The 23,740-nt window shown below is 42.4% G+C and overlaps 2 protein-coding genes across 2 annotated transcripts in view; one reads left to right on the forward strand and one right to left on the reverse strand.

Moving 5' to 3' along the window:
- The window catches only part of LOC141273085 (uncharacterized), a 266,215-nt gene that overhangs the window by 167,977 nt on the left and 74,498 nt on the right, over nucleotides 1-23,740 (forward strand). The gene's annotated exons all lie outside the window — the stretch shown is intronic.
- The window catches only part of LOC141273083 (uncharacterized), a 65,977-nt gene continuing 51,923 nt past the window's right edge, over nucleotides 9,687-23,740 (reverse strand). Inside the window, exon 5 of the mRNA XM_073684443.1 lies at nucleotides 9,687-13,328. Within this exon, the coding sequence (XP_073540544.1) occupies nucleotides 9,883-13,328 (3,446 nt within the window). The 3' untranslated portion in view covers nucleotides 9,687-9,882. The remainder of the gene's footprint in view (nucleotides 13,329-23,740) is intronic.

Raw genomic sequence — 23,740 nt, forward strand, 5'->3', positions numbered from 1 at the left:
ATACTGCCACCAAATCTTGCTTCAGATGTTTTGCAGTCACTGGATGGTTTTTGACCACTTGCCACCTCAGGAATTTGGTGGCAACCGGAGATAGCTTCTTCTTTCTGCAGTGTCCAGGTAGTATAGCCAGTGTTTGCATTACTTTTAGATTGCAAAGTTTTGAAAAAAAACACTTGTTATATTAGTTGTGAGGTATCTAAATTGTTCTTGTTTCAATGGCATACTGGAAACAGCAAAATGTTTGCAAATTTTTAAAAAAAAAAAAAAGATTTGACCACATGGTGACTCAGTGGTTAGCATTGTCACTTTTCACCTCTGGAGTCTTGGTTTCAAATCCCACATCTGCAAGGAGTCTGTATGTTCTCCCCATAATTGTGTGGGTTTCTTCTGGGTACTCTGGTTTTCTCACACACTCCAAAGATATACTAATAGGGATCCCAGATGAAGGGATTGTTTTTCCGAAACGTGTAGGATGAAGTGTGGTCCTTTTAGAGACTCTTACCAACTTTGACCATGTGTCTGTGTGACATCACAAAGGTCCTTTCTGCACTCAGCGCTTACACGCTATCTAATGGAAGAGCTGCCCACAACTCTTCACTTAGCAAGCTGCCTCTACCTGCTGGCAGACCACTCACCGCTATAAGGTATTTAACCTTGGCGTCATCTTATTTCCATCAATACATGAGGAAAAAAGACAACAAGCATATGAGGTAAAGCACTCTTATGCTATGCATGCATAGATTGAGCACTCGCCTAGCATTTGATCTGGACATGGACTATGATCACTGGTAGATAGAATACAGCCTCACTAGCTCTTTGCATTGCTGGTCTAATTATCCCTAGACCAGTGATGGCAAACCTTTTACAAACAGCAACCAAAAACCCATTTATTTATCACAAAGTGCCAACACGGCAACCTAACCTGGGACTAATTCAGACATCACAGGACACTTGCAAAATATTACACACAACTGCCCCTCTGCCAAATACATATGTACATACACATGCACACTGCCCCTTTGCAAATATATATAAATACACACACAAATACACACACACACATACTGCCCCTCTGCAAAAATGTATATATGCAAACACACTGCCCCTCTGGAAAAAAAAAAATCTATATATATATTTATAAAGGGTGGTCCAAAAGTAGGTGGACAGAAAGTGTAATAAGGCTATGAAGGGGGACATTTATCAAACAAAATCCAGTAATTTTCGATAACATTATGTGGAGTGATGAAGCTTCTTTCAAATTATCCGGCCATATTAACAGACATAATTGTATTTACTGGTATAATGAGAACATGCATTTAACATTAGAGCAACAACTAAATGAGCCTGGTGTCAATGTTTGGGGTGGTATTTCAAGTTTTGGTGTTTTAGGACCAATATTTTTTGATGGAACAGTCACAGGAGAAAAGTATCTCGAAATTCTAATGAATCAAGTTGTTCCCCAGTTACAGCAACAGCCTAATTCAAATGACCTTTATTTCCAACAAGATGGGGCCCCTCCACATTATTCAAGAGTGGTCCGCGAGTATCTTGATGAAACATTTCCTAATAAGTGGATTGGCCGAAGAGGCCCACTTGATTGGCCAGCACATTCACCAGACTTCACCCCAATGGATTTTTTCTTTTGGGGAGTACTCAAGGACAAAGTTTATAGTCGAAAACCAAAAAGTGTCAGTGATTTGAGAAATTACATAAGAGATGCATTTCAAGAAATTAATACCCAAAGAGACTTGTGCAAAAAAGTTTGTCGAAGCGAAAGAGGCGACTTCAAAGCTGTGCAAATTGTAATGGAAAACAGTTTGAGCACCTGCGCTGATAAAATTTAAGGGCTTTTGTATTATTGTTCAGAATAAAATTTAATTGTCAATGTTATGCTTGTGTTAGTAAATATAATTTTATATATAAATCAAAATAAATGTTATTATTTTCTGGCCATCTACTTTTGGACCACCCTGTATACACACACACTGCCCCTCTGCAAAAATATATATACACATACACACACACTGCCCCTCTGCAAAAATATATATACACATACACACACACTGCCCCTCTGAAAAATACAAACACACACACTGCCCCTCTGAATAAAGCAGCCCTCCATGCCAAGACATTGTCTCTAGCAAAACTTGTCAATACTGTGCCCCCTTTCACATTAACACATTTAATGCTCGGCTCCTGCTGGAGCTCTTACCAGTGCCCGCACCGTCTCTGCTCCTCTGCGGCCCCAGTGTGATGACGTCATCACACTTCTGTATCCGAACCCGGGGCTGACAGATGCTCCTCTGCCCCAGTCCCAGCGCAGCACTGTTCAAATGTATTCGCGTCTAAAAGACGCAGATACATTTGAACATGGGAGTGGAGCAGTGTGCGTGTGGCAGCAGGCCTGGCGTGCGTGCCCACAGAGAGGGCTCTGAGTGCCACCTTTGGCACACATGCCATAGGTTCGCCACCACTGCCCTAGACTTTGTCATGGAGACTGTGCATCATAAACCAGCATGATAGTCTCTTATTCAGAGGGGACATAAACAGCAACCTAGGAGGAGTACGACTTAATCTCTGACACGCATTGTCTCAATTGCTTTTTCACAACATGCTACCTCAAGTTTGGACTAACACCATCAGGTCACTGTCCACATTATGAACTGACAGTGATATGCTCTGTTCTAGTGCCTTTGGTTTGCCTCAAACAAAATATATTACCACAAACATGGATTAATATCACGTGGCTTCTATTCATGAACCTCTAATGGGTCACCTATTGCTGCTAAAGTATTGCGCACCTTTTATGATACATATAAGGCCTTGCTTATTAACTTTTTTCTTTTAAATCCAGGGCTATACAGTCAGTTCAATTTGCTACTACTGGTTAGAATTACAGAAGAATAAAAACCCTAATTTCGCTTTACCGGTCGATCTTGTTAATTAGCTAAAGCTCGAATATCTTACATAGATTTTAGTTAGTATTTTTGATAAGTTTGTAGTTGTCTTGTTTTCTGCTAGCTAGTTTTGCACATACAAGCCCCACTACTCGCATACTTATAGGGAATTTAGATTGTGAGCCCCAGTAAAGACAGTGATAATAATGTCTGTAAAGTGCTGTGGAATATAGCCTAGGGTGGCAAGTTACAGAGGTGGCGCCAGTGTAAAATATTTATTTTTTTTATCCCCTCTCATCTGGGCCAAAAAGCAAAACTGGCATCTCCCCAGAAGTGGGTGTTGGAGGGCCCTTGCAGTCATTTGTATCCTCACATCTTTAAGAAGGAAATGCAACTGAAAATACGAGTGTGTATGCCTATGCTGATGATAGTTCTGACCCTGTATTCCTGAACTAATGGTGGCTTGGCTCTGGTTGTGTATTTGAGTATCGATGATGGTTCTGGTATTGTATTCCTGTACTACTGGTTCTGGTGATGTATTTTTAAGCACTGATAGTTGTTCTGGTGATTTATGCATGTACTGATGGTGCTTCTGATCTGTAGTAATATAGATGTAGTAATCCTTAATTTGACAGACTTGATAATAGATCAATATAGGGTCAGTATACTATCCGTTGCACATGTGGACAATACAAAGAATAAAAACACAACTCTCAGAATGATGCCATTTGTCAGCCGATCAAGTGTTTGCCTAAAACCCCCCAATACACTTTATCATTCGCAGAACACTCCTGTGTTAATTATGAGAGTCACTGTCAAACATCTCTGACAGTGGCTTATCTCTTAGAGACCAAAAAGGTTCTGTAGTCCAAAATTAGATATGCTGGTTCATTATCTCCCGCCTACAATCATCTGTCAAAGTGCTCCATACACATTAGACTGTCAGCCAAACCTGATGATATCAACTGACGATAGTAATTAAGTCCCCATACATATTACACTATGTAAAGGATATGGCCACTTTTAGTTTGACTTACCAGTGTGTGGCTTTAAGCCAAATTTAGCCCTGGATGGCGCTATATAAACAAGCAAAAAAAATAAAAATATGCAATTAGTGATGAATAAGTTTGATTGCAACTGTGTCTTTGCTGCATCTGCGGCATTGACTCCTTTTTATGTAACCCCCACATTCTTCAGTCTAATTTGCTAGTGGTTCCTATTCATGTAAATCATGTCTTCCAACATTCTAATGTGTTGTGGAAGAGCCTGACTGGTGATGGGATGAGGCATAATGGTCTTATTTTTAATAAACGTGAGTTGTCTTTTTTTCATGTCTCATCCAACTCATGCTTCGAGTTTCCCCCCCCTCCTAATCTTTATCCATTTTTTATCCCAAAAACTGGGAAATAAATAGTGCTAGTAGTGTCTGGTGGCATCCCCTCTAATAGCTCTTTCACATGGGCCAATACAAACGGTATGGGGAAAGAACAATTCTTAATACATCTGTTTTGACTTTATACAGAATGCATATTGTCGGCAGCTCTTTCCTTGTTAACATGGGAGATATGGTGCTGACAACAATGATTTTCATGCCGCTATAAACAAGCCAGTCGGTAAACTAGCATCTTGGTCCTTTGCCATTCAGCAACATGACTTTGATCAGCAACATGTTTATATGGCCAATGATCAGGAATAAGTGTTCATATGAATGCTCTTTCTCCTTTTATTGGCCCCTGTAGACAGGCTTTATTTTTTTTATCTTCTCTTCCACCATGTCTCCAGTGTATTGTTCCCGAATAGTTGTATTTGCATCTATTTTCCAAATAGAAATAAAATAATATATTTTTAATTATTAAAAAAATATATAAATGATACAGTCCCTTTAACTGCCCTCCAGACCTGGTTAAGAGAATCTTTCACCAAATTTGTCATGTTGAACTGGACACACAATGGAGTAGTGGCTGCAGAGCAGAATAAAACACTCAAAAGGAAAGAAGAATACACGCCCACCATAGCTTAGAGCAGTTTTCTCAGTGTGTGAGATGTAATCACAGTTAGGTCCAGAAATATTTGAAGAGTGACCGAATCTTCGGGACTTGGTCTCCACATGCCACTATTTAAAATGTAACAACTGAGATGCAATTGAAATGTACTGTAGCCTTTCAGGCTTAATTCCAGGGGTTGAACAAAAATATGCTATGAATCGTTTAGGAATTGCCACCATTTTTCTACAAAGCCTCCTCATTTCAGGGGATCAAAAGTAATTGGACAATTTAACGATCATAAATAAAATGTTAGTTTTTAATACTTTGTAGAGAATCTTTTGCTATCTTCTGAACTTCCAGTCATGTGCAGTGCGCCTCTGAAGAATGGAAAGCATACACCTGGCTTCAGAGATGCAGTGACGCTGCCAGAATGAGCGGCAACCGTGCACAGATTTACATTAGCTGACCATGAAAGCCTGCTCCTGCAAATTATGTTATCACGCCCACAGGGGCGTGATGACATGGAAAGAGGGCTGACTAGTCAGGGGAACTAACACCTCATCAACTAATCAAAGCCCTCATTAGCATAGCAAACGGGGACATTATAAATGCATTTATTTAACGGAATTCCATTTAGACTGGTTAGGCAGAGAGTTTAATCATACATAGATGAATGCTGCTGGGTTGGAGGGCATTGGGGACCTGACAGGTTCCCTTTAAGTTTTGTCTTAGGCATGTGAAATGCTGCTCGATGGGGTTGAGACCTGCTGATTGACTCAGGCATTGCAGAATATTCAACTTCTTTGCGCTAATTCCTGAGTTGCTTTCACAGTATGATTTGGGTCACTACCCATATGTACTGTAAAGTGCCGTCCAACTAACCTTGCTGCATTTGGTTGAAATTGAGCAGAAAGTATAGCCCTGTACACTTGAGAATTCATTAATAAACACTAGTGACCCAGCGCCATTGGAAGCATTTGACAAAGTATCTCACACCATCCTTATTGAAAAAATGACCAAGTATGGAATGGACCAGGCAACTGTTAGGTGGATTCATAACTGGCTTAGTGATCGGACTCAAAGGGTGGTTGTAAATGGCTTCACATCCAGCTGGATGAATGTCTCAAGTGGGGTACCACAGGGCTCCGTCCTGGGACCTGTATTGTTCAACATCTTTATCAATAATTTAGATGAAGGAATTGAGGGTAAACTGATTAAATTTGCTGATGACACAAAGCTAGGAGGGATAGCTAATACTAGAGAAGAGAGAGAGAGGATTCAAAAAGACCTAAATAAACTGGAGCAGTGGGCAGCAACCAACAGAATGGTTTTTAACAGGGAAAAATGCAAAGTACTACATCTGGGCAATAAAAATGAAAAAAGCATATACAGAATGGGAGGAATAGAGCTGAGCAACAGTACATGTGAAAAAGACTTAGGTATACTAATAGATCATAGACTGAACATGAGTCAACAGTGTGATGCAGCAGCAAAAAAGGCAAATACAATTCTGGGATGTATTAACAGAAGCATACAGTCTAGATCACGTGAAGTCATTATCGGTCTTTACTCCTCTTTGGTCAGACCTCATCTGGAATACTGTGTACAGTTTTGGGCACCACATTTTAAAAAAGACATAGACAAACTGGAGCAAGTTCAGAGAAGAGCGACCAGAATGGTGACTGGTCTGCAAACCATGTCCTATGAGGAACGGTTGCAGGATTTGGGAATGTTTAGCTTGCAAAAAAGAAGACTGAGAGGAGACTTAATAGCTGTCTACAAATATGTCAAGGGCTGTCACATTGTAGAAGGATCATCTTTATTCTCATTTGCACAAGGAAAGACTAGAAGCAATGGGATGAAACTAAATGGGAGGAGACACAGATTAGATATTAGAAAAAACTTTTTGACAGTTAGGGTGATTAATGAGTGGAACAGGCTGCCACGAGAGGTGGTGAGTTCCCCTTCAATGGACGTCTTCAAACAGAGGCTGGACAGACATCTGTCTGAGATGATCTAGTGAATCCTGCTTTGAGCAGGGGGTTGGACCAGATGACCCAGGAGGTCCCTTCCAACTCTACCATTCTATGATTCTATGAAGCCATGCATGCCCATGCCATCACACTGCCTCCACCATGTTTTACAGAAGGTGTGCTTTGGATCATGTGCTGTTCCAAGCCTTCTCTATACTTTTTTCTTCCCATCATTCTAGTACAGGTTGATCTTAGTTTCATCTGTCCAAAGAATGCTTTTCCAGAACTTGGCTAGTTTCTTTAGATTTTTTTTTGTTACAAAGTCTAATCTGTTTTTTCTATTTTTAAGGCTGATTAATGGTTTGCACCTTGTGGTGAGCCCTCTGTATTTTCCCTCATGAAGTCTTCTCTTTGTGGTAGACTTTGATATTGAAACGCCTACATCCTGGAGAGTGTTCTTCACTTGGATGTTGTGAAGGCGTTTTTCTTCACCATAGAAAGGATTCTGTGATCATCTACCACTATTGTCTTCCATGGACACCAGGCCTTTTTGAATTCCCAAGCTCACTAGTAGACTCTTTTTATCGCAGAATGTACCAAACTGTTGATTTGGCCACTTCTAACATTTCTGTTATCTCTCTGATGTATTTTTTCTTCAGCCTAGTGATGCTCTGCTTCTCTTCCATTGAGAACTCCTTTGACTTGATGTTGTGAGTAGTGTTGAGCGAATTTGTTCGGCATTTCAAATTCGGGTTCGTGTTCGGGGTTCCGGCTTGTTCGCGCCCAAAAATCGGCTCCGCCCACGAACATCCCTGACTTGCCACGCTGTCACGCAGATGTTATCTGTGTGACAGTGTGGTAAAACAGGGATGTTCGTGGGGGGAGCCGATTTTTTGACGCGAACAAGCCGGAACTCCGAACACGAACCCGAATTTGAAATGTCGAACAAATTCGCTCAACACTAGTTGTGAGTTCACAGCAACAGCTTCCTAAGGCAAATGCCACACTAGGAATCAGTTCTAGACCTTTTACCTGCTTAATTGATGATGGATTAATGAGGGAATAGCAAATTAAAGAGCTTTGAGATAAATTATCCAATTACTTTTGGTCCCTTTAAAAAGAGGCAGCTACATATTAAAAAGCTGTAATTCCTAAACACTTACTCCAATTCGGATTTGAATACCCTCAAATTAAAGATGAGTCTGCACTTTAAGCCCATATTGATTAACTGTATCTTGAATATGTTTGGTAGACAGCTAAAATGCCCAAACTTGTGTCACTGTCCAAATATTTCTGGACCTTAGGGTATGTCTGCTATGCTTAAGTTTTGTACTCGCTCTGCGGTTAGATCAGGGATGTCATTATGTGTCACATGGGTGCAGTCCGCCTGTTCTGGACTATCCCTGTGTGACATGTAATGATAGCCCTGATCTCACTTGAGAGTGAATACAAGTTGAACACAACAGACTTAAATATGATACTGACACATTTCTTAACAGTGTGGTGGGGGAGTACAGCAGGGCTGACTGCTAAAAGATGAGGAGAGCTGAGGGTTTGTACTTTGACACAGCTAACCTCACCTGCACTGCCCCTCCCCCACACTGATTCATACAGGAGGTTAGACCTGTAGACCAGGGCTGTATCATTACATTCCGCAGACTGAGACCTGCTCTAAGCTATGGTGGGGCGTGTTCTGTGTTGCTACCTGCTTACGATTGGTCAGCATTATAGAGGCAGAAGAAGTACTTTATTTTAAATCCAAGTGGGTGTTAACTCATTAAGTGCCAAATGATTTATTCTGCTATGCAGGCACTTTGCATTGTGTGTCCAGTTCAATATGAAAAATTTGAACTACCAATAGAAAAACACAAGGCTTCAAACTAAGCCCTAAGATGCATAAAGACGGCTCACAGAGGTCAGGTTAGTTGGACACCTAAGGTCCTACGCAATAACTAAGTGGGGGGTAGAGCATTACTCACTTATTGTAGTGTTATGTCAGAACAGGCATCCGCCACCCTGGCGTGGCGGATGCCTGCGCTGACATAACACTGCAATAAGTGAGTAATGCTCTACCCCCACTTAGTTATTGCGTAGGACCTGGCGTGGCGGATGCCTGCGCTGACATAACACTACAATAAGTGAGTAATGCTCTACCCCCACTTAGTTATTGCGTAGGACCTGGCGTGGCGGATGCCTGCGCTGACATAACACTACAATAAGTGAGTAATGCTCTACCCCCACTTAGTTATTGCGTAGGACCTTAGGTGTCCAACTAATCTGACCTCTGTGAGCGGTCTTTATGCATCTTAGGGCTTAGTTTGAAGCCTTGTGTTTTTCTATTGGTAGTTGGATAGTTTGACGCCTTGGTATACATGCTTGTAGTTGGGATGGGGATATGTAAGTTATATATTTATACCTATACCTATTTCCATTATATTCTCTGTTTGGATGTGCACTGTGCACTTTTACATTTATAGTTCTAGCTTTGTGATTATACTGTATGGGTGGGTTGGGGCTTGTGACACATAGAGAAAATATGTATATATATATATACATATTTTCTCTATCTGCTATATGTATCTATTTGTTGTGTGTCAGCGCTGGCATCCTTGTTTTGCCTCATTATTTATGTATTTGTGCTACTTTTCTAATGAATATCTTGTCTTTTTTACTAATATGTACTAATAAATTTAACAGCTTTTTGAATAGAATATGTTCGTGTACGTTATTTTTGTCTATATGAAATATTAATATCATGTAGACATGAATGTAATACATTGTGTAATACATTAGGGATGAAAAATTAAAGCAATGCTGACTCATTCTATATTGCTGAAAGTTCCATTTATTTTAAAGAACTAAACACAAGATACTTTAACACTTAAGAGTAACAAGGCCTACTGTAAATGTTCTCTTCGCCTTCTCTATATTATTTTTCTCTTCTACTACAAAAAGTGACATGTGTTAACTATTGCCAAAAAGAACAAGAGACATACACTGAGGTTATATGCCTTTTACATGCAGTAATTAAGTACATGCAAAGGGTTTGTCATCTGTATGGACTTGCTGATGTGCAACATATCTGTCTTTCTGGGTGAAACACATCCCGCACTCTGAACATATATAAGGCTTCTCGTCAACATGAAGTTTCTGATGTGAAATATATGTTGCTTTCTGGGTAAAGCATTTTCCACATTCCAAACACTTAAAGGGCTTTTGATCTGCATGAATTAACTGATGTCTCACCAAATATACTTTAGCGCTAAAACTTTTTCCACATTCAGAACAGCCAAACGGTTTCTCACCTGTGTGGATTCTCTGGTGTACAACGCAACTTGCCTTTTGAGTAAAACATTTGCCACAGTGAGTACACACAAATGGTTTTTCACCTGTGTGAACTCTCTGATGAGCCACAAAACTGGCTTTCTGAGTGAAGCACTTTCCGCAGTCGTTGCATTTGAAAGGTTTCTCATCCGTGTGAATTCTCTGATGTGCATTATAACTAGATTTCTGGGTAAAACACTTGCCACATTCTGAACACTTGAAGGGTTTGATGTCAGTATGAATCAACTGGTGGCGCACCAGATAAACCTTAGAACTAAACCGCTTCCCACATTGACAGCACTCAAATGGTTTTTCCCCTGTGTGAATCCGCTGATGAACAATGCAACTGGCCTTCTGAGTAAAACATTTCCCACAGTGAGTGCAGACAAAGGGTTTCTCTCCTGTGTGGATTCTCTGGTGCGCAACATAACCTGCTTTTTGTGTAAAACGCTTTCCACAATCTTGACACTCAAAAGGCTTTTGCCCTGTATGGATAATCTGGTGCCTTACCAAGTAGATCTTGGAAGTAAAACACTTCCCACATTCAGTACAAAGAAACGGCTTCTGGTCTGTGTGGATACGGCGATGGACGATGAGGTTGGAGGCACTAGTGAAACATTTTCCACACTGAGAACAAACAAATGGTTTTTCCCCAGTGTGAGTTCTCTGATGTGATACGTAGCTAGCTTTTTGCGTGAAACATTTACCACACACGGAGCAGGCATAGGGCTTCTCTCCTGTGTGGATTCTTTGATGTATGATACGGTTTGCTGCATTGGTAAAACATTTGCCACAGTCTGAACAAGGAAAAGGTTTCTCTCCTGTATGAGTTCTCCGATGCTCATCAAAGCTCTTCTTCAGTCGAAAACACTTCCCACAAGACGAACACTCAAAAGGCTTCTCCCCTGTATGGATTCGTTGATGAACCACACAACTCGCCTTCTGTGTAAAACACTTCCCACACTGAGTGCACACAAATGGTTTCTCCCCTGTGTGAATCCTTTCATGAGCAAGGTAACTTGCTTTTTGAGAGAAGCATTTACCACACTGAGCACATACAAATGGTTTCTCCCCTGTGTGGATTCTCTGGTGGGTAATATAACTGGCTTTTTGAGAAAAACATTTACCACATTCATTGCACACAAAGGGCTTTTCACCAGTGTGGATTCTCTGGTGTGCAAGATAATTTGCTTTCTGCACAAAACATTTGTCACAGTTGTTACACTTAAATGGTTTCTCATCTGCGTGAATTCTCACATGTGCCATGTAACCTGCTTTCTGAGAAAAACGCTTGCCACACTCTGTACATTGAAACGGCTTTTCTCCCCTGTGGATCAGCTGATGCCTTACAAGATAGATTTTAGAACTAAAATGCTTTCCACATTCCAAACACTCAAAGGGTTTCTCCCCTGTGTGGGTTCTTTGATGCACAATGCAGCTTGCTTTCTGGGCGAAACATTTGCCACACTGGGAACAGACAAATGGCTTCTCACCTGTGTGAATTCTCTGGTGGACAATACAACTTGCCTTTTGAGCAAAACATTTTCCACACTGTGAGCAGACAAATGGTTTTTCCCCAGTGTGAGTTCTCTCATGAGCCAGATAGCTTGCCTTTTGTGTAAAACACTTTCCACATAGCCGGCACATAAATGGCTTCTCCCCTGTGTGAATTCTCTGATGTGTGAGGTAACTAGCTTTCTGCGTGAAGCACTTTCCACATAAGGCGCACACAAACGGCTTTTCTCCAGTGTGGACCCGCTGATGGGTGATGTAACTTGCTTTCTGGGAAAAGCATTTGCCACAATCCATGCATTTAAAGGGCTTCTCTTCAGTATGTATTCTTTGATGAGCATTATAACTGGCTTTCTGACTAAAACACTTCCCACAGTCAAAACAAGCAAAGGGTTTCTCACCCGTATGGATCATTCTGTGTCGGACTAAATAAATTTTTGAGCTAAAACACTTTCCACAGTCTGAACAGTCAAATGGTTTTTCCCCAGTGTGAATTCGCTGGTGCACAATGCAACTTGCCTTCTGGGAAAAACATTTACCACAGTGGGAACAGATGAAGGGCTTTTCACCTGTGTGGATCCTATGATGTGCCAGGTAACTTGCTTTTTGAGTGAAACATTTACCGCACTGAGAACAGGCAAAAGGCTTCTCCCCCGTATGGATCATGCAGTGTCTCATCAGATATACCTTTGAGCTGAAACATTTACCACACTCAAAACACACAAAGGGTTTCTCCCCTGTGTGGATCCTCTGGTGAATAATACAGCTAGCTTTCTGAGTAAAACGTTTGCCACAATAAAAGCACACAAATGGTTTCTCACCAGTGTGAATTCGTTGATGTCCAAGGAAGCTGGCTTTCTGGGTGAAACACTTGCCACAATGAGAGCATACAAATGGTTTCTCCCCAGTATGGATCCTCTGGTGCACTAAACGGTTTCCAGCACTACTAAAACATTTTCCACAAACCGAGCATGGGAATGGCTTTTCAATTTCATGAATTCTCATGTGTCTATTAAGATAAAAGCTAGAAATAAAACACTTTCCACATTCAGAGCATATGTACGGTTTCATGTCTTTGTGCGTTTTCCTATGAACAATGAGATCTGAGGCACTTATAAAGGTTTTTCCACATTCGGCACAAGATAAGTTGGTCTCACCTTGGTGGATTCGCTGATGTTTTATGAAACCTAGCTTAGAAATGAAAAGGTTTCCACACACCGGACATACAAATTGTTTTTTGCGAATTCCCTCATGTTCAAATAGTTCAGATTCATAAGACAACATTTTAGTAGCATCAAAACAACCAAATACGTTAGTTTTGTGAAAGAGGTTCTCGTGTTTAACAAGGTCTGCACTCATTATGGACAAGTTAAGAAGTTTATCTTCTGGGTTGATTCTTTGGTTGTAAGGAGTTGTAGAATATTCAGTCCAATGGCTAAACTGATGTGGAGGCAAATGTAAAGAATGGAATCCATTTTGTTCTTCTGACTTTAGCCTAATAGGAAGAATTGATGCCTTGCTTCTTGTAATCCTAGGCATATAATCTTGAGTGACAATGGAAGCTTCTGTTATCCATTCTGGTGGAAAAAAGGGTGAGGAATTTCTCTCAGGAATGGTCCCATTAATGGACTCACCAGCTGAAATGATAAAAAGAGCAATTTTGAAACCAGAAGGATGAGCTTGAAATACTGTATCACATGTCAATCTTAGTTCACTGCTCAAAAAAATAAAGGCAACACTTAAAGAACAGAATATAACTCCAAGTAAATCAAACTTCTGTGAAATAAAACAGTCCACTTAGGAAGAAACACTGATTGACAATCAATTTCACATGCTGTTGTGCAAATGGAATAGACAATAGATGGAAATTATTGGCAATTATCAAGACACCCTCAATAAAGGAGTGGTTCTGCAGGTGGGGACCACAGACCACATCTCAGTACCAATGCTTTCTGGCTGATGTTTTGGTTACTTTTGAATGTTGGTTGTGCTTTCACACTCGTGGTAGCATGAGACGGACTTTACAACCCACAGAAGTTGCTCAGGTAGTGCAGCTAATCCAGGACGGCACATCAATGCGAGCTGCGGCAAGAAGGTTTGCTGTGTCTGTCAGCGTAGTGTCCAGAGGCTGGAGGCGCTACCAGGAGACAGGCCAGTACACCAGGAGACGTGGAGGGGGCTGTAGGAGGGCAACAACCCAGCAGTAGGACCACTACCTCCGCCTTTGTGCAAGGAAGAACAGGAGGAGCACTGCCAGAGCCCAGCAAAATGACCTCCAACAGGCCACAAATGTGCATGTGTCTGCACAAACGGTTAGAAACCGACTCCATGAGGGTGGTATGAGGGCCTGACGTCCACAAATGGGGGTTGTGCTCACAGCCCAACACCGTGCAGGACGCTTGGCATTTGCCACAGAACACCAGGATTGGCAAAGTCGCCACTGGCGCCCTGTGCTCTTCACAGATGCAAGCAGCTTCACACTGAGCACATGTGACAGACAGATAGGACAGAGTCTGGAGACGCCGTGGAGAGCAATCTGTTGCCTGCAACATCCTTCAGCATGACCGGTTTGGCAGTGGGTCAATAATGGTGTGGGGTGGCATTTCTTTGGAGGGCCGCACAGCCCTCCATGTGCTTGCCAGAGGTAGCCTGAATGCCATTAGGTACCGAGATAAGATCCTCAGACCCCTTGTGAGACTATATGCTGGTGTGGTTGGCCCTGGGTTCCTCCTAATGCAGGACAATGCCAGACCTCATGTGGCTGGAGTGTCAGCAGTTCCTGCAAGATGAAGGCATTGAAGCTATGGACTGGCCCGCCCGTTCCCCAGACCTGAATCCGATTGAGCACAGCTGGGACATCATGTCTTGCTCCATCCACAAACGTCATGTTGCACCACAAACTGTCCAGGAGTTGTCGGATGCTTTAGTCCAGGTCTGGGAGGAGATCCCACAGGAGACCATCCGCAACCTCATCAGGAGCATGCCCAGGCGTTGTAGGGAGGTCATACAGGCATGTGGAGGCCACACACAGTACTGAGCCTCATTTTGACTTGTTTTAAGGACATTACATCAAAGTTGGATCAGCCTGTAGTGTGTTTTTCCACTTTAATTTTGGGGGTGACTCCAAATCCAGGCCTCCATTGGTTAATAAATTTGATTTCCATTGATGATTTTTGTGTGATTTTGTTGTCAGCGCATTCAACTTTGTACAGAACAAAGTATTCAATGAGAATATTTCATTCATTCAGATCTAGGATGTGTTATTCGAGTGTTCCCTTTATTTTTTTGAGCAGTGCATGTTAGAGGGGCTTTCCTATCTTATTAAGTGACAGCATAATACCAGGATTGTTGGAATTATGATTTTGGAAACCTGCACCAATCCAAACTTAAGTGGCAGCTGCAGACCCTTCTAAATTTCAGCCACCACAATGGGGCTGCACTGCTGTTCTGTGTACAAATGATAACTTTTAGCATTTGTGGGGGTCCCAAAGATCAGCACCTACAATCATAGTGATGGGTATTACCTAGCAAAATACCCCTTTAAAATATGAAAAGACTAAAGGTACCAGCAAAACATTAGGTTAAGAGGGCTACCTGGGACTTTTTCTCCTATCATGGGATAGGCAATTATTGGCTAGTAGTTGCTAACTACCTGCCTGTTCTAGAGTGCGCTGATCTATCCCAGGTCAGAATGGTGACGGACTGTCCTGGCAGCATTTCTCAAACTGCTCTGCATCAGGTCATGTAATGTAAATCGCACTGAGTGCGCCTGCACCAAGTTACGCAGCAGGGAGCTAGATGTCAATCAATGCCATTATGAGTGACCCCATAGACAAAGCAAAGCAGAATACAAGGAAATGGTCTGCTGAGAATCACCACCAGGAACGGTTCTGTGACCACTTTGAGTTGGGAGAGATTAGCGCACCAATCAATGCTTAGCCACAGAGTGAAAAAAAAACAGGATAACCCCTTCAAGGGGGGGGCAAGCTTTAAACATGCTACTAGGATGACTGGAACACCTATAGGTATGGTAACTCGCAGTCATCCTTGCAGTCTTGTAAATGCTTGATTTTCAACTTTAATACAAAGCTTATATTCATATTATTTATGTTCCAAGACATTTAAATTCTTACTTTAGATGGAGCAAAAAAAGAAACTGCCACACTAAAGATTTTTCAGGCTCCATATTCTCGGACATACTGATTCTTATATAGAGGGCCACATATTACAGCTACAGGTTTGGACTTGAAAACAACACAAAACATTGTAATAGCATTTGGATAAAAGTAGCACTGAAACAATACGGCTGTGTGCCCACGATGCGTTTCTTAAGCGTTTTTGCAGCAGCAATTCCGCTGCAGAAACGCTTAAAAAACGCTTGGTAGAAGGCCTGCCATGTTCCCCAATGATAATCCGCATGTGCTGTGCACATACTGCAGAAACGCTTATAAAACGCATGGTAGAAGGCCTGTAATGTTCCCCAATGATAATCCCCATGTGCTGTGCACATGCTGCGGAAACGCTTATAAAACGCATGGTAGAAGGTCTGCAATGTTCCCCAATGATAATCCCCATGTGCTGTGCACATGCTGCGGAAACGCTTATAAAACGCATGGTAGAAGGTCTGTAATGTTCCCCAATGATAATCCGCATGTGCTGTGCACATACTGCAGAAACGCTTATAAAACGCATGGTAGAAGGTCTGCAATGTTCCCCAATGATAATCCGCATGTGCTGTGCACATACTGCAGAAACGCTTATAAAACGCATGGTAGAAGGCCTGCAATGTTCCCCAATGATAATCCGCATGTGCTGTGTACATACTGCAGAAACGCTTATAAAACGCATGGTAGAAGGTCTGTAATGTTCCCCAATGATAATCCCCATGTGCTGTGCACATACTGCAGAAACGCTTATAAAACGCATGGTAGAAGGTCTGCAATGTTCCCCAATGATAATCCGCATGTGCTGTGCACATACTGCAGAAACGCTTATAAAACGCATGGTAGAAGGTCTGTAATGTTCCCCAATGATAATCCGCATGTGCTGTGCACATACTGCAGAAACGCTTATAAAACGCTTGGTAGAAGGTCTGCAATGTTCCCCAATGATAATCCGCATGTGCTGTGCACATACTGCAGAAACGCTTATAAAACGCATGGTAGAAGGTCTGTAATGTTCCCCAATGATAATCCACATGTGCTGTGCACATACTGCAGAAACGCTTATAAAACGCATGGTAGAAGGTCTGTAATGTTCCCCAATGATAATCCCCATGTGCTGTGCACATACTGCAGAAACGCTTATAAAACGCATGGTAGAAGGTCTGTAATGTTCCCCAATGATAATCCGCATGTGCTGTGCACATACTGCAGAAACGCTTATAAAACGCATGGTAGAAGGTCTGTAATGTTCCCCAATGATAATCCGCATGTGCTGTGTACATACTGCAGAAACGCTTATAAAACGCATGGTAGAAGGTCTGTAATGTTCCCCAATGATAATCCGCATGTGCTGTACACATACTGCAGAAACGCTTATAAAACGCATGGTAGAAGGTCTGCAATGTTCCCCAATGATAATCCACATGTGCTGTGCACATACTGCAGAAACGCTTATAAAACGCATGGTAGAAGGTCTGCAATGTTCCCCAATGATAATCCGCATGTGCTGTGCACATACTGCAGAAACGCTTATAAAACGCATGGTAGAAGGTCTGTAATGTTCCCCAATGATAATCCGCATGTGCTGTGCACATACTGCAGAAACGTTTATAAAACGCATGGTAGAAGGTCTGTAATGTTCCCCAATGATAATCCCCATGTGCTGTGCACATACTGCAGAAACGCTTATAAAACGCATGGTAGAAGGTCTGCAATGTTCCCCAATGATAATCCGCATGTGCTGTGCACATACTGCAGAAACGCTTATAAAACGCATGGTAGAAGGTCTGCAATGTTCCCCAATGATAATCCGCATGTGCTGTGCACATACTGCAGAAACGCTTATAAAACGCATGGTAGAAGGTCTGTAATGTTCCCCAATGATAATCCGCATGTGCTGTGCACATACTGCAGAAACGCTTATAAAACGCATGGTAGAAGGTCTGTAATGTTCCCCAATGATAATCCACATGTGCTGTGTACATACTGCAGAAACGCTTATAAAACGCATGGTAGAAGGTCTGCAATGTTCCCCAATGATAATCCGCATGTGCTGTGCACACACTGCAGAAACGCTTATAAAACGCATGGTAGAAGGTCTGTAATGTTCCCCAATGATAATCCGCATGTGCTGTGCACATACTGCAGAAACGCTTATAAAACGCATGGTAGAAGGTCTGTAATGTTCCCCAATGATAATCCGCATGTGCTGTGCACATACTGCAGAAACGCTTATAAAACGCATGGTAGAAGGTCTGCAATGTTCCCCAATGATAATCCGCATGTGCTGTGCACATACTGCAGAAACGCTTATAAAACGCATGGTAGAAGGTCTGTAATGTTCCCCAATGATAATCCCCATGTGCTGTGCACATACTGCAGAAACGCTTATAAAACGCATGGTAGAAGGTCTGCAATGTTCCCCAATGATAATCCGCATGTGCTGTGCACATACTGCAGAAACGCTTATAAAACGCATGGTAGAAGGTCTGTAATGTTCCCCAATGATAATCCGCATGTGCTGTGCACATATTGCAGAAACGCTTATAAAACGCATGGTAGAAGGTCTGTAATGTTCCCCAATGATAATCCGCATGTGCTGTGTACATACTGCAGAAACGCTTATAAAACGCTTGGTAGAAGGTCTGCAATGTTCCCCAATGATAATCCGCATGTGCTGTGTACATACTGCAGAAACGCTTATAAAACGCATGGTAGAAGGTCTGTAATGTTCCCCAATGATAATCCGCATGTGCTGTGCACATACTGCAGAAACGCTTATAAAACGCATGGTAGAAGGTCTGCAATGTTCCCCAATGATAATCCGCATGTGCTGTGCACATACTGCAGAAACGCTTATAAAACGCATGGTAGAAGGTCTGCAATGTTCCCCAATGATAATCCGCATGTGCTGTGCACATACTGCAGAAACGCTTATAAAACGCATGGTAGAAGGTCTGCAATGTTCCCCAATGATAATCCGCATGTGCTGTGCACATACTGCAGAAACGCTTATAAAACGCATGGTAGAAGGTCTGTAATGTTCCCCAATGATAATCCGCATGTGCTGTGCACACACTGCAGAAACGCTTATAAAACGCTTGGTAGAAGGTCTGTAATGTTCCCCAATGATAATCCCCATGTGCTGTGCACATACTGCAGAAACGCTTATAAAACGCATGGTAGAAGGTCTGTAATGTTCCCCAATGATAATCCCCATGTGCTGTGCACATACTGCAGAAACGCTTATAAAACGCATGGTAGAAGGTCTGTAATGTTCCCCAATGATAATCCGCATGTGCTGTGCACATACTGCAGAAACGCTTATAAAACGCATGGTAGAAGGTCTGCAATGTTCCCCAATGATAATCCCCATGTGCTGTGTACATACTGCAGAAACGCTTATAAAACGCATGGTAGAAGGTCTGTAATGTTCCCCAATGATAATCCACATGTGCTGTGCACATACTGCAGAAACGCTTATAAAACGCATGGTAGAAGGTCTGCAATGTTCCCCAATGATAATCCGCATGTGCTGTGCACATACTGCAGAAACGCTTATAAAACGCTTGGTAGAAGGTCTGCAATGTTCCCCAATGATAATCCCCATGTGCTGTGCACATACTGCAGAAACGCTTATAAAACGCATGGTAGAAGGTCTGTAATGTTCCCCAATGATAATCCACATGTGCTGTGCACATACTGCAGAAACGCTTATAAAACGCTTGGTAGAAGGTCTGCAATGTTCCCCAATGATAATCCGCATGTGCTGTGCACATACTGCAGAAACGCTTATAAAACGCATGGTAGAAGGTCTGTAATGTTCCCCAATGATAATCCACATGTGCTGTGCACATACTGCAGAAACGCTTATAAAACGCATGGTAGAAGGTCTGTAATGTTCCCCAATGATAATCCGCATGTGCTGTGCACATACTGCAGAAACGCTTATAAAACGCATGGTAGAAGGTCTGTAATGTTCCCCAATGATAATCCGCATGTGCTGTGCACATACTGCAGAAACGCTTATAAAACGCATGGTAGAAGGTCTGTAATGTTCCCCAATGATAATCCACATGTGCTGTGCACATACTGCAGAAACGCTTATAAAACGCTTGGTAGAAGGTCTGTAATGTTCCCCAATGATAATCCGCATGTGCTGTGTACATACTGCAGAAACGCTTATAAAACGCTTGGTAGAAGGTCTGCAATGTTCCCCAATGATAATCCACATGTGCTGTGCACATACTGCAGAAACGCTTATAAAACGCATGGTAGAAGGTCTATAATGTTCCCCAATGATAATCCCCATGTGCTGTGCACATACTGCAGAAACGCTTATAAAACGCATGGTAGAAGGTCTGTAATGTTCCCCAATGATAATCCGCATGTGCTGTGCACATACTGCAGAAACGCTTATAAAACGCTTGGTAGAAGGTCTGCAATGTTCCCCAATGATAATCCCCATGTGCTGTGCACATACTGCAGAAACGCTTATAAAACGCATGGTAGAAGGTCTGTAATGTTCCCCAATGATAATCCACATGTGCTGTGCACATACTGCAGAAACGCTTATAAAACGCATGGTAGAAGGTCTGTAATGTTCCCCAATGATAATCCACATGTGCTGTGCACATACTGCAGAAACGCTTATAAAACGCATGGTAGAAGGTCTGCAATGTTCCCCAATGATAATCCGCATGTGCTGTGCACATACTGCAGAAACGCTTATAAAACGCATGGTAGAAGGTCTGCAATGTTCCCCAATGATAATCCCCATGTGCTGTGCACATACTGCAGAAACGCTTATAAAACGCATGGTAGAAGGTCTGCAATGTTCCCCAATGATAATCCGCATGTGCTGTGCACATACTGCAGAAACGCTTATAAAACGCATGGTAGAAGGTCTGTAATGTTCCCCAATGATAATCCGCATGTGCTGTGCACATACTGCAGAAACGCTTATAAAACGCATGGTAGAAGGTCTGCAATGTTCCCCAATGATAATCCGCATGTGCTGTGCACATACTGCAGAAACGCTTATAAAACGCATGGTAGAAGGTCTGCAATGTTCCCCAATGATAATCCGCATGTGCTGTGCACATACTGCAGAAACGCTTATAAAACGCATGGTAGAAGGTCTGCAATGTTCCCCAATGATAATCCGCATGTGCTGTGCACATACTGCAGAAACGCTTATAAAACGCATGGTAGAAGGTCTGCAATGTTCCCCAATGATAATCCGCATGTGCTGTGCACATACTGCAGAAACGCTTATAAAACGCATGGTAGAAGGTCTGTAATGTTCCCCAATGATAATCCACATGTGCTGTGCACATACTGCAGAAACGCTTATAAAACGCATGGTAGAAGGTCTGTAATGTTCCCCAATGATAATCCGCATGTGCTGTGTACATACTGCAGAAACGCTTATAAAACGCATGGTAGAAGGTCTGTAATGTTCCCCAATGATAATCCCCATGTGCTGTGTACATACTGCAGAAACGCTTATAAAACGCTTGGTAGAAGGTCTGCAATGTTCCCCAATGATAATCCACATGTGCTGTGCACATACTGCAGAAACGCTTATAAAACGCATGGTAGAAGGTCTGCAATGTTCCCCAATGATAATCCGCATGTGCTGTGCACATACTGCAGAAACGCTTATAAAACGCTTGGTAGAAGGTCTGCAATGTTCCCCAATGATAATCCACATGTGCTGTGCACATACTGCAGAAACGCTTATAAAACGCATGGTAGAAGGTCTGCAATGTTCCCCAATGATAATCCGCATGTGCTGTGCACATACTGCAGAAACGCTTATAAAACGCTTGGTAGAAGGTCTGCAATGTTCCCCAATGATAATCCCCATGTGCTGTGCACATACTGCAGAAACGCTTATAAAACGCATGGTAGAAGGTCTGCAATGTTCCCCAATGATAATCCCCATGTGCTGTGTACATACTGCAGAAACGCTTATAAAACGCTTGGTAGAAGGTCTGCAATGTTCCCCAATGATAATCCACATGTGCTGTGCACATACTGCAGAAACGCTTATAAAACGCATGGTAGAAGGTCTGCAATGTTCCCCAATGATAATCCGCATGTGCTGTGCACATACTGCAGAAACGCTTATAAAACGCTTGGTAGAAGGTCTGCAATGTTCCCCAATGATAATCCCCATGTGCTGTGCACATACTGCAGAAACGCTTATAAAACGCATGGTAGAAGGTCTGTAATGTTCCCCAATGATAATCCGCATGTGCTGTGCACATACTGCAGAAACGCTTATAAAACGCATGGTAGAAGGTCTGCAATGTTCCCCAATGATAATCCCCATGTGCTGTGCACATACTGCAGAAACGCTTATAAAACGCATGGTAGAAGGTCTGCCATGTTCCCCAATGATAATCCCCATGTGCTGTGCACATACTGCAGAAACGCTTATAAAACGCATGGTAGAAGGTCTGCAATGTTCCCCAATGATAATCCCCATGTGCTGTGCACATACTGCAGAAACGCTTATAAAACGCATGGTAGAAGGTCTGCAATGTTCCCCAATGATAATCCGCATGTGCTGTGCACATACTGCAGAAACGCTTATAAAACGCATGGTAGAAGGTCTGTAATGTTCCCCAATGATAATCCGCATGTGCTGTGCACATACTGCAGAAACGCTTATAAAACGCATGGTAGAAGGTCTGCAATGTTCCCCAATGATAATCCGCATGTGCTGTGCACATACTGCAGAAACGCTTATAAAACGCATGGTAGAAGGTCTGTAATGTTCCCCAATGATAATCCCCATGTGCTGTGCACATACTGCAGAAACGCTTATAAAACGCATGGTAGAAGGTCTGTAATGTTCCCCAATGATAATCCCCATGTGCTGTGCACATACTGCAGAAACGCTTATAAAACGCATGGTAGAAGGTCTGTAATGTTCCCCAATGATAATCCCCATGTGCTGTGCACATACTGCAGAAACGCTTATAAAACGCATGGTAGAAGGTCTGCAATGTTCCCCAATGATAATCCCCATGTGCTGTGCACATACTGCAGAAACGCTTATAAAACGCATGGTAGAAGGTCTGTAATGTTCCCCAATGATAATCCACATGTGCTGTGCACATACTGCAGAAACGCTTATAAAACGCATGGTAGAAGGTCTGTAATGTTCCCCAATGATAATCCACATGTGCTGTGCACATACTGCAGAAACGCTTATAAAACGCATGGTAGAAGGTCTGCAATGTTCCCCAATGATAATCCGCATGTGCTGTGCACATACTGCAGAAACGCTTATAAAACGCTTGGTAGAAGGTCTGCAATGTTCCCCAATGATAATCCCCATGTGCTGTGCACATACTGCAGAAACGCTTATAAAACGCATGGTAGAAGGTCTGTAATGTTCCCCAATGATAATCCCCATGTGCTGTGTACATACTGCAGAAACGCTTATAAAACGCATGGTAGAAGGTCTGTAATGTTCCCCAATGATAATCCACATGTGCTGTGCACATACTGCAGAAACGCTTATAAAACGCATGGTAGAAGGTCTGTAATGTTCCCCAATGATAATCCGCATGTGCTGTGCACATACTGCAGAAACGCTTATAAAACGCATGGTAGAAGGTCTGTAATGTTCCCCAATGATAATCCGCATGTGCTGTGTACATACTGCAGAAACGCTTATAAAACGCATGGTAGAAGGTCTGTAATGTTCCCCAATGATAATCCACATGTGCTGTGTACATACTGCAGAAACGCTTATAAAACGCATGGTAGAAGGTCTGTAATGTTCCCCAATGATAATCCGCATGTGCTGTGCACATACTGCAGAAACGCTTATAAAACGCATGGTAGAAGGTCTGTAATGTTCCCCA

This window comes from Phyllobates terribilis, unplaced genomic scaffold, assembly GCF_046119375.1.
Source record: "Phyllobates terribilis strain yellow unplaced genomic scaffold, ASM4611937v1 Scaffold_5__5_contigs__length_657084704, whole genome shotgun sequence".
NCBI lineage: Eukaryota > Metazoa > Chordata > Amphibia > Anura > Dendrobatidae > Phyllobates > Phyllobates terribilis.